Source organism: Astatotilapia calliptera, chromosome 7 (genome assembly GCF_900246225.1).
Source record: "Astatotilapia calliptera chromosome 7, fAstCal1.2, whole genome shotgun sequence".
Lineage (NCBI taxonomy): Eukaryota > Metazoa > Chordata > Actinopteri > Cichliformes > Cichlidae > Astatotilapia > Astatotilapia calliptera.
The window spans coordinates 20,217,437-20,229,936 of NC_039308.1; the positions used below are offsets into that span (position 1 = coordinate 20,217,437).

At 38.0% G+C, this 12,500-nt stretch overlaps 1 protein-coding gene across 1 annotated transcript in view; it reads left to right on the plus strand.

Moving 5' to 3' along the window:
- The window catches only part of LOC113027335 (G2/M phase-specific E3 ubiquitin-protein ligase-like), a 6,965-nt gene extending 1,826 nt beyond the window's left edge, over positions 1 to 5,139 (plus strand). Inside the window, exons 5-11 of the mRNA XM_026176954.1 lie at positions 21 to 363; positions 847 to 942; positions 1,469 to 1,779; positions 2,907 to 3,088; positions 3,468 to 3,637; positions 4,241 to 4,455; positions 4,907 to 5,139. Coding sequence (XP_026032739.1) covers positions 21 to 363; positions 847 to 942; positions 1,469 to 1,779; positions 2,907 to 3,088; positions 3,468 to 3,637; positions 4,241 to 4,455; positions 4,907 to 5,139 — 1,550 coding nt within the window. The remainder of the gene's footprint in view (positions 1 to 20; positions 364 to 846; positions 943 to 1,468; positions 1,780 to 2,906; positions 3,089 to 3,467; positions 3,638 to 4,240; positions 4,456 to 4,906) is intronic.
- Positions 5,140 to 12,500: the final 7,361 nt, after the last annotated feature.

A 12,500-nucleotide genomic window follows, 5' to 3' on the forward strand; every position in this document is an offset into this window, starting at 1 on the left:
TGTTCTTTGTGTTCTCACAGTTGAAATTTCTAAAGAAGTTCCCTCAGCCATTCCCATTGTTAACGCACAGTCCATGTCTGTTGATGATGAGGTCATCTGGTGCGTTGCTACCCAAGATGTTTGTACTGTTGAATCTTCCATCTCTGCTGACACCCTCACAATGTCCACCAATCCTGCTGTCGTTGCTACTGATGAGGATGAGCCTTACTCCAGTGGAACATCTGCCTTTGTCAGTTACAACACACCTGGCTTATCAGCGGGTTCTTCTGCCAGTGTTACTGGTGACACACGTGTCTTCTCTAGTAACACCTCCAGTGTGTCCAATGGACCTACCCAGCCAAGTTTATCCAGCACATCCTACAGGTATGTGTTTTGTACATGTTTGTATCTTTTAATCTTTTGAGCTATATTGTGCAAAAGTCATGACCCACCCCTGCTTTCTTTGTATTTTGCTGGAAAAATAGGAAAGAAGCGCAGTGATTTACTGAAGTCTACAAAATTCTGTCTACAAACAGACATGGAAGCGCAGTATATTAGAGTAGAACAAAACTTGTAGAATTTTAATGAGCTTAAAATTCAAAATGTGATATGAGCTACTTTAGTCTTCAACATAGCTTGAACTCTCTTAACCAAGCTTTCTTGATGGTGATGTCTTCTTTTTATTGAATTTCTTTAAGCATGGTTCAGGAATAGTTTTCCAGGCTTTTTGTTCTGTTCTCTGTCAAGATGATCCCACACAACTTTAATAATGCTGAGGCCAATCTATGTATTGTGATAATGTAATTCTGTCAACATCATTTATATGTAATTTAACTAAATAATTTACAAAACATTCTGGCTTTGCAGTACATATCTTGGCCTGTTTGAGGAAGAATACCTGTCAGATGACCCCGACCTCCAAGAAGCCATTTCAAGGTCTTTAGACTCAAGTGCAAGTGAAAGGTCAGTACAACACAAACTTTTACATGTTGAAAGGTCAACATATTAACCATTATTTTATGTTTGTTGCAGAAAAGGAGTCACCTACTGTCTAGTTTTGGATCAGTTTGAATAAGCAAACTACAAACTGCAACGTGCGATTTCTGTTGTCATTTGAAGATTACCAAGGCTATCAGATTACTTATATTTTACTTGATATATGTTTTGGTTTATTTTTACTTTTTTGAATGGAGGTTGGTTGTCAGTGTTGGATCTTGTTGTTTTTCTTGTTCTGCTTGTATTTATATAGTGTATTTATACTATTTATAAATACTAGTGTATTTATGACAAGATAAAAATGTAAACTTAATTTAACTTAAACTTAATCTTTTTTCCATTATCACAAACATTCTTGATTTGTATCTCTTTTTTGTTAAATATCAATTACAGTCTTAAGGATGGTACATCATTATTCTGTTGGTGGGTTATTGCCATTGAGACTAGTATATTTCTTTACTGTTTTTTTTTTTTGTGTGTGTGTATGTTTCAGTGACGTCCAGAGCTTAGAGAGAATCTTGGAGCAGATTGTTACTAGAGTAAATAATGACAGCACTGTACGCTTCAACATCATAAGGCGAAATGTGTGGGATGGAGCATCCAGAGCCATGGGAAGATCCAATTTTTCACCAGAGAAAAAAATAGATGTGAAGTTTACTGATGACTATGGAATATCTGAGGGTGCTGTTGACAATGGAGGACCTACTCGGGAGTTCTTCCGACTTTGCCTCTGTGAAGTCAAGGACAAACTTGGCATCTTTGAAGGTCCACCCAATGCTAAAGTTCTTACGTGCAATTCTAAAGGTACTTATGATTTAATTAATTGTTGCCATTTGATTTATTTTACATCAATACATTATACATCAATTGGTTTGTGATTACATGTACGAGTTTAGTATCTCATACAGTTAACTAAACACATTTTTTTGGCAATGACAGAATTTTTGTACCACCACAGAGGATTTTAAAAAATTAAACCTAGATTGACTGAAGGGAAGATTGTCTGCTTTAGTTGAAAGGTTTGAAACAGTACTACATATTTAGAAATTCTGGTCATTTTTATACATGCTCTCTGCTTTCTCAAAAGTAATTATTCAAATGACTGATATGGTGTAATTCAACAATCAAGAGATGCACTTATGAATGGAAACACAGATGTTTTACAACAAGGTGCAATAGTAAATAACTGGAAGGACTTTGCCAGAAAACATCTAAAAGAACTATGCTATACTACTATGAAGATATGGACAGATGACACCAAGATTAACCAAAATGATGGAAGGAGAAAAGCATAGTAAAGAAAAGAATAGCTTAAGTCACACATGGTGGAAGCAGTGTTATGACACGGGCATGAGTAGCTGCCATAGAACCAAGCCACTACTGTTGTCAATGATATCACCGGTGATTTGTGAAGTGTAAAGGGCAATCTGTTCAGATTCAGCCAAATGCAAATGCTAAATTGATTGGACAGTGTAAATTGATAATAACCCAAAGCATAACAAGCCAGCTCAGTTACCTGATCTGACTGTAAGGCTGTAAAGAATTGTAAAGAATTTTAATCCTTGTATTAAAAATAATACATAAAATGGTGTTAGCTTTCAATCACTTGTCTAAAGCAACCATCTTTAAAGATGGTGGATAATGTATAAAATTGACTGTAATTCCTAATCAGCTGGTGCCATTTTTTAATAAAATACCTCGAAGGAATTGCACTTTAGTATCATCTTGATTGTTTGGTATTAAAATCCAAGGTGGTGGTGCACAGCAAAATTAAGATGATTTTGTTATTATCCAAACTATTATGGGTGCAACTGTATGGGCAATATTTTTTTCAGAAATAATATTTGGTAACTTGTACTATAAAAAATGCCACAGTAACAAAAATAATGATGCAAGCTTTTGAGATGATGTTTTATTTTATTTGTTAACAGCAATGAAAGATAATGGATACTACTATGCTGGCCAGATCATGGCAATGTCAATTGCCCACGGGGGACAGAGTCCATGTTTCTTGTCTGAACTCTTCTATGAGTGTCTTCAAAAGGGTCCAGACAATGTAAAAGTCAGCACTGATCATATTACTGATGAGGAAACAAGGTCACAAGTGCAGTCGGTGAGCATATTTTCCTTTGGTTCTTTCAATTTCATTGTAGGTCTTTTTTTGCTTGTCCAACATTTTTACTAACACTTCCCTAATTTTTCTTGCCCGAGTCCTGCACCTTTCTAGTAAAAGATCAAACATTTTAATGGCTACAAGAAGGAAGAACTAAAAATGTGTGTGGCAGGTTATGGTTCTGTTGGTTCTGTTGGTTACAGAATTTAATGATTGCACTTGTTTTCCAGCTTAATAACTTATACCTCAGCCTCCTGATCGGTTATGGGGTTTCATAGGGTTAATGTACTAATTAAACACTGAAGCTATTAGTTTTGTATGTTCTACTAAATAGTAGAGTCAAATAATTCATTTTATAATTTCCTCATATTGTTTTTAGATCATACAGGCCGAGAATGATCTACAGCTGCAAGATGCAGTTGCACAGGCAGCCAACTTGATCAGTCTTGCTGGTCACAATGTTTGCATAACACTTCAAAACAAACAAGAAACTGCTTTGGATCTGGCTCACTGGTATGTCCTTCAACGGACCCGTGCACCTTTTGAAAGGTATGTCTAAACACATACTGTAATGGTAAAAAATTAAGCCTGTCAAACTAAAGTCACTGTGTTGTGAAACGGGTATTAGCCTGTTTGGGTGGTACAGGTCTGTAGCGCTCCATGCTAGTACAGTTCATAACAAAACAGATATCTTTCATTCATGAAATTAAAATTCACATAAAACGTATCTGTGCCGATGTAGGCATGTGTTTAAATATGTAAATAAAAATAGATTCAAATTGAGTAGCATTTGGGTTGATTGTAGACTGACAGAAAAGGTATGCCAATGGAACAAGAGACCAGATGTATTTGAAAGCAATTTGTCACTTTTACTCCAATTCATGACAGGTCCCTGTGTATCATATTTCAGCTCAGTTGTTCCATGTATAGGCATTCTTTATCTGTATCTAAGACAGTCTGGCCCTGTAAGGGGAAAAATGTTCTTCACCTCTGATACAGCAGTCCACAGGAAAGTAAAATGTAATTAGTTCAGAAATGTCTCTTGATAAAACCTCAAAACCTCTTGTTATGATACAGGTTCCAAATCCAATCAAATACAAATATAATAATAGTAATATAAAATACAATTTGATTTTGTTTTATTTTGGCTAGGTTCAGAGATGGCTTGAGGTCTCTAGGTGTCCTAGATGCTCTACAGACATACCCTCTTCAGATGAAGTGCCTTTTCGTGAAAGCTGGAATGGCTCTCAGAGCAACTGATATGGAGAATCTATTCCAGATCATTCACTCCGAACGAGGGAGTAATGCATTTCAAGATGAGTGCCGGACCCTGGCTTTCTGGCAAGACTATCTTCAGGAGGCAGAATGTGAGTTTACTACTTGGCACATTGTTTGACCATAAATCAAAATTCTCACTTTTGTGCAGCAGCATCATGAAATTACAGACATAGATGCCATAACAAAAAAGGTAGATAGATAGTACTGATGCAAGTGCTGGGTTTACAAAGAACAGGATAAATAGGAGGATAACTAAATAAATAAATTATTACCAATCCTGTATACTGAGTACAAATAATAGGCTATTGCTGCATCCACGTACATTTAATATGTTGTGGTCTCCACTAACTTCTTTTTTTGACATTGTGGTTTCACTGTATAGCCTAAATAAGCTTCATGTGTGTCTTTCAAATTACAGCTTACTTTTAAAAATATATACATGTTTCACTTTTGATTTAATCTTTTGGTAATTTAATGTATCTGTACATCAGTAGTCTTAGTCAGAATATCATTATGATTTTGTATTTTTCTATCTTATAGTTGAAAATGATGTCTCTTTGGAAGATATTCTTGTTTTCTGCACTGGATGTGACAGCATACCAGCCCTGGGTTTTTCTCCAAAGCCAAGCCTTGAGTTCGTCACTAACTGCAGATTTCCAGTGGCCAATACTTGTGAAAATATCCTTCGTATACCAGTTCATGCAGTGTACACTACTTTCAAATCAGACATGGATTTTGCAATACGGAATTCACCAGGATTTGGAAGAGCATGATGTGTTTTCTTAAGGATTGGTGACATGATGAGGATTTGGGTTTTTTTCTATTTTGCATATGCATTTTTTATTTTCTTGTTTTTGTTAATGTTGTTAACCCCGCATCAGAGTACACCCTGGACAGCAGTAGGACTGTATAGCCTAAATAAGCTTCATGTGTGTCTTTCAAATTACAGCTTAAATACTAGTTCATGCAGTGCACACTACTTTCAAATCAGACATGGATTTGATAAGCCGAAGAGAATGGATAGAATAATTTTGTTTCAGTTTATACATGTGGGGCATTTTTTTTGTTTTTTGATTGTAGTTAATTTGTTTTCCTGCTTATATGGCATGTTTTGTCTCTGGTATGACCCATAGTAACATTACATTATTTAGCACCCCTGCAGTGAGCAAAATAATATGCCACAATCTCATTGTTATATAGAATTAAGTTTTCTCAAATGCTTCCTGTGTTCAACTATTCCACATAATGTGAATTTTCAAATGAGATGAGTTAAGCTTTATTTCAGTGTCCCATTTGAACATTTATGCTTTACACAGAACTTTGTATTAATATCATTTAACTTTTAGCTTAACTCACAGGTTTAAAAATGTTTTTGTTAGGTTTTGGTAAAGTTTTGAAAAGTATTACAGTAACCCTACATACTAAAAGGTAGAAAGACAGTATCTCCAACACTGGCAGCAAAGTTGTCTATAAATGTGACAGACATTGGTTAGGTCAAACCTGGTTATGTTACAGTTGGAATATGAACATTATATCACACTATATGACATTACAATCTCATCAAATTATTATATATTATCAAAGTATTATAAACAATAATAATAATGATAATGATAATAAACATAACCTGGTTTGCAGGGAGTGTTTTAAGGATTTTGTTTGCATATTTTACTATACTACTTGATAACACAGGCTCATTGTAGATTGTTTGGGGTTTTTTTCCTCTTTCATTTTGTTTTTTTAAGACCAGCCCTATTACTGCAGAATATTATTTCCTTCCTATGGGTACTGGAAATACACAAATAAAGTGTTCTGTGTTTCTACTTTTTATGTAATTTGTGTCTTTAAAAAAAAGTTTAAAGAGTTTAAAATGTATAACATATTTTATTTAATGAATGAATCATAATTCCTGTTTATTAACAGATACATTAGTACATCATACAATCATATGTAACATATACTGTAACATTTTGTACTGTGACAAGTATGGTTTGTCATGAAAGAAAAGTGTAGTCTAAACACTTTATTTGTCTACTTTTATGATTTAAATGGCACAAGTGAATATACCATACCATACCATACCAACTTTATTTCTAAAGCACTTTAACATAAAACCAGGGTTTCACAAAGTGCTGTACATGTTAATAGCATACGTAAAGAAAATTAAAATGAGATACGATAAAATAAATAGATACAATAAATTAAAACATGTTAAAACAAATTGAGTCAACCCCTCTAATCAATGCCAAAGGCTTCAGCGAATAAATATGTTTTAAGAAGACTTTTAAATTCAGAGACAGAAGAGGCCTGCCTAACATGCAAGGGCAGATCATTCCACAACTTTGGAGCAGCTACAGCAAAAGCACGATCACCTTTAAATTTATACTTAGTTTTCGGTACCTTAAGGAGCTGCTGATTGGCGGACCTAAGGGAACGGGCAGGTGTATATGGTTGTAGTAGCTCCGAGAGGTAGGGGGGGGCCAGGCCATTAAGAGATTTAAAAGCAAATAAGAGAATTTTAAAAACAATCCTAAAATGTACAGGTAGCCAGTGGAGTGAAATTAAAATAGGGGTAATGTGCTCAAACTTTTTTGTTCCAGTTAAAAGACGTGCTGCAGCATTTTGCACAACCTGCAGGCGCCTAATGGACGCATCACTAATCCCAAAATAAAGTGCGTTACAATAATCCAGCCTAGAAGTAACAAAGGCATGGATTACTGTCTGAAAATGCTGTTTCGATAAGATAGGCTTTATTTTGGCTAATTCCCTCAAATGAAAAAAGCTAGATCTTACAACAGCTCTGACCTGGCTTTCAAGTTTAAGATTTGCCTCTATTTTAACTCCCAGATTAGTGATGACTGGTTTAACATACTGTGCCAGTGAACCAAGATCTATAATAGTGGCCTCAGAAGCGCCACCAAAAACCATCACTTCTGTTTTCTGTTCATTAAAATGTAAAAAGTTCAAAGCCATCCAAGTCCTTATTTCATCAAGGCATCTGAGCAGCGGGTCTACTGAGAAGCCATTTATCTTTTTAAGTGGGAAATAAATCTGGGAGTCATCGGCGTAGCAGTGGAAAGAAATCCCATGTTTCCTGAAAATAGACCCAAGGGGTAGGAGATATAGAGAGAAAAGAAGCGGGCCTAAAACTGAACCCTGTGGAACCCCACATTGAAGAGAAGCAGTAGAGGATACAAACTCCCCTAGTTTCACAGAGAACGTTCGCTCTGCCAAATAGGATCTGAGCCACTGCAGTGCGGTACTCCGCATACCCACCAACTGCTCTAAACGGGAAATTAAAATATTATGATCCACTGTATCAAAAGCAGCAGTTAAATCTAACAGCACAATAATAACACAGTCACCTGAGTCATTTGCCAAAAACACATCATTAAAAACTCTTAAAAGGGCAGATTCAGTACTATGTAAAGCTTTAAAACCAGATTGGAAAACTTCTAAAATACCGTGTTCTTCTAGGAAGGACATTAATTGCTTGTAAACTACCTTTTCAAGAATCTTTGAGATAAAAGGCAGTTTGGAAATAGGTCTGTAATTCGCAATAATATCAGGATCAAGAGCAGGTTTTTTGAGTAGAGGCTGAATCACTGCATGTTTGAGATTGACAGGTACAACACCAGAGGACAGACTACTATTTACAATGGATTGTACAGCTGATGCTATAGTGAGAAAAACCTCTTTGAAAAATCGAGGAGGGAGAGCATCATAAGGGGAACCTGAGGGCTTCATGTGAGCAACCAACTCCTGCAGGCAGAGCATGGAAACTGGCTCAAACCTGTCAAAGACAGCAGAACTAGGGACAGGGGTAGAAGGGTCGGGAACGGACTGGGAAGTCTGTGCTTTGACAGATAGCACTTTATCAATAAAAAAGTGTAGGAAGTTTTCACAAATTTCCTGAGAAGACTCGACACCAGCAGTCTGTGGAGCATGAAGGACCATGTCAATAGTCTTAAATAAGACATGAGGCTTACGACAGTTTGCCTGAATAATAGTAGCGAAATGTTTCCTCTTAGCATCTTTTACAGTTTTCTGGTAAGAATTCCAGTAATCTTGTAACATTTGGTATGACACCTGAAGTTGATCCTTCTTCCATTTACGTTCAGCTCTCCTGCACTTTCTTCTGGCAGCCCGGGTGTCTTCATTCAGCCAGGGTTCAGATTTGGCTTTAACTTGCTTAAGCTTAAAGGGGGCCACTGAATCTAAAGCAGTTTGGCAGACAGAATAAAACCACGTACTCAGCTCTTCTGTATCATTGCATATGAAATCAGGAAGGCCGCCGTTCTGATTAAAAGCAATAGAGAACTGTCCAGCAGAGGAAGGGTTAAAAATACGACAGCTCCTAGCAGCAACAGGAGGAAGATTAACTTTAGTACAAGGAAGGAAAACCTCAAACAGGACAGGCCTATGGTCTGACCATACAACATCACAAACCTCTAAGTTAGAGACAGGTAAATTGTGAGTTAAAACAAGATCCAACGTGTGCCCATATTTTTGTGTAGGCACAGACACAGGTTGCACAAGATCAAAAGAGTCAATAAGATTTAAAAAGTCCTTTGCCATTGGCTTGTCAGGGCAGCACACATGAATATTGAAGTCCCCAATAATAAGGACATGATCATATTTTGGCATAATTTCAGCCAACAGATCAGAAAAGTCATTTAAGAAGTTCTTATTGTATTTTGGGGGTCTGTAAACCACTGCACAGAGCACTGTGTGAGACCGACCTAGCTCAAACATGCTCAGTTCAAAGCTACTAGGTGAGGTTAATAATGGCAGTGGTTTACATTTATACTGCTTCTTAAAAACAACCGCTAGTCCTCCTCCTCTGCCTGATATTCGAGGAGAGTTTAAGAAGCAGCAGTCATCAGGTAAGAGATCTGTAAAAGCGCTGGACTCACCGGCCCTCAACCATGTCTCAGTTATACAGAGGAAATCCAGTCCTTGGGTCATAAATAAATCCCTTAAAATAAAAGTTTTATTACTCAGCGATCTAGTGTTCACCAATCCAATCCTGGTGGAGGTCAGCGTGTTCGTGGCTGACAGCGAGACCCGACGCAGCGGCCGCAGGTTCTGTAGGTTCGCACCGTGCCGACGAAGATGAGGGGAAATCTTTCGTGGCTGGGACATCTGATCCGAGCCAACAACGGGCACCAGCCAGGCATCGATGGGCTCCAGAGAGCACGGAGAAAAGGCATGACAAGGTACCGATCCACGTTCGTTCCAAAGAGCCGGAGAAGAGCGCACCAAGTACGCCTTAAGTTTCACGAGTAGACCGCTACGTTTGCCCCGGCGTCTGAAACGCTTTCGCCGTGAGGCTGGGGCCAGGGTCCGACAGAGGTTAGCTGGTATCCCAGACAGGAATGGAGGTAACGCCTTATGTCCATTATAAGTTGTATTGGTAAGATCACTGGCAACTGGTCGGAGGTCCAAAAGTTTTTGGCGATTGTACATTAAAAGAGAGTTGACTCTAGCAGTAAAAAACAACATAAGCAAACACAACAGAGGAAGAGCCAGACGGCGAGCCACACACACTGGCGCCATCTTGAAACTCAACGCTCTTGCACCAGAACAATATGAAGATAAAACCAGTCTTTTTTATCTTACCTTTCTTTTACCTAAATAATAGTCTTGGACCCTTTTCAGTATCATGATATTTCACAATTTTTAGTGTCTGGCACTCAAATAAATTTTTTAATTAACACAAACAAATTTACTAATAACTTAACTGAAGCATGCGGCATGCTGTCAAAAAAACTTCTATCCCATGATTTCCATCGTCACTCAAGGGGTCGATCTGCCTCAAGTCAGCCGTCAACTGCTGGTGATGGTAAGAACGATGTCTGAAGTGCACTTGACTGAGCGGTCTGTGATGCTGAGGAAGTTGCAACATTCCAACAGTCCACAGCTGCAGCGGGGAGTGATTTTCCATTGTCCTTAAGCTGTGATGGTTCCACTGATTTACAAATTCATCCACAGATCTGTTAATTCTTGGAAGATATACATGGTGAAGAGCCCTAATATGAAATGGATCAGTGCTATCTAAAATCCCAACATTTTCCATAAAGAGGAAAAGGTCTTTAAAGTATGCTGACACAACTCTGTTTAGTTCACCCCACAATCTTTCAATTCTTTGATTATGCACACTTCGTCCAACCATAAAGCTTCCTCTGTTTGGCCCTTGATGTTCAATCATAAACCGTGCAATATCAATATTCTCACTGCCAGCATCACCCCTGACACGTTGTGGGAGGCCAAAGAGATCAACGGCACTCTGGAAAAGTTGCATAGCAGTTGATGCTCTGTTATCTGTGCAGCATCTCATGTAGGTAATGCAGCGACTGTAGCCGTCAACTCCTCCATGAAACACAAACCCCCAAGGATTTAACTTATGGTTTGTGTCAATATGCCTGGAATAAGAAGAAATATATTATTATTATGACACTAGATGTACATTAAAATAAAGGTCTATGACTTTGACATTGTACTTCTGTCATGTAAACTATTTCTGGAGATAAACAATATTTTAAACTCAGACATTATACAACATTGTTTATTAAAACACAAACAAAATATTATATTACTACAATGCAGGAAGTAATAATTAACATTAATCAAATTTAAGACGTGAAAAAAGGCATACCACACTTGATTTGGGACAGTGACATTGTAGACCCTCCGCTGAATTGCTCTCCGTCCTCTCAAAGCTCTTCCCACTGGATCAACTATTCTTAAACGTTCTCGCACTCGCCACCGCTGAACTCTGATTCCTCTTCCTCTCAAACTACCACTAATGTAGGATTCTCCTGAGCCAGGGGTATGTGTAAGAATCTCAGTAATGAGATGATCAAGATCCACATTTGAAATATTATTAAAATTTCCATAGTCCACTAAACCTAGTTGTATCCTGTGGTTGTACAGTGTTCGAACATTTACTGACAACATTTGAGATATGGCCATCCAACTAAACCCCAAGTCTCGCATGTCAGTCAGCTGAGTAGCTGGTATGTTGTACCTAAAAGAGTTAGAAACAAAAGAAGAAATATGTTAACTTCTTTCTTATTTCTTGCATTCATTATCTTGTTTGCCAGGAAACACTTGACCCCTGTTTCAATCCAGGGGGTCAGTGTTGACATTGTGGAGGACTATAAATACCTTGGAGTACACATTGACAATAAACTGGACTGGGCTAAAAACACCACAGCACTTTACAGGAAGGGCCAGAGTCGTCTCTATTTTTTGAGGCGACTGAGGTCCTTCAACATCTGCCAGAAAATGCTGAGGATTTTCTATGAGTCTGTGGTGGCCAGTGCGATCCTCTATGCTGTTGCATGCTGGGGGAGCAGGCTGAGGGTCGCAGATGCCAACAGACTTAATAAACTGATCCGTAAGGCCAGCAATGTTGTGGGGATGGAGCTGGACTCCCTCAAGGTGGTGTCGGAGAGGCGGATGCTGTCCAAGATAAAGACAATGTTGGATAACACCTCCCACCCACTCCATGACATGTTGGTCAGTCACAGGAGCTCGTTCAGTGAGAGACTGAGATTACCGAAAAGCACCACTGAACGACACAGGAAATCTTTCCTGCCTGTGGCCATCTCCCTGTACAACGCATCCACTTAACACACTGTTTGCTGCTACAACTACACATGTTTCTTTTCCAAATATTTATTTATAAGTGACTTATGTATGTATGTATGTATATATATGTATATATTGTACTATTCTTAGTTAGCGTATTGTCTGTCTTGTCTTAATGTTGGTTTAAAATGGAGCACTGTAACAAAAAATAATTTCCCCCAGAGATCAATAAAGTATTCTGATTCTGATTCTGATTCTGATCTCTTGACTCTTTCAAGTGCCATACACATTATGAATGAATTTGTTTCCATTTTTATCACTTACCTTGGCCTTCCTCTTTGAGATGTAGAATGATATAATGAGCCCATAACATGTGCTTCAGCTTCTGCTCGAAGTGTTAGCTCAGTTGACATCTCCATCAGTGATTGATAAATTCCCTCAAGAAGTGTGCATAATCTTCTCCCAGAAACGTTTTGTTGAACATTATTCATGAGCACTAGAAATGTTGCAATAATGAAAACGTGTTCTTCAAGGTGAC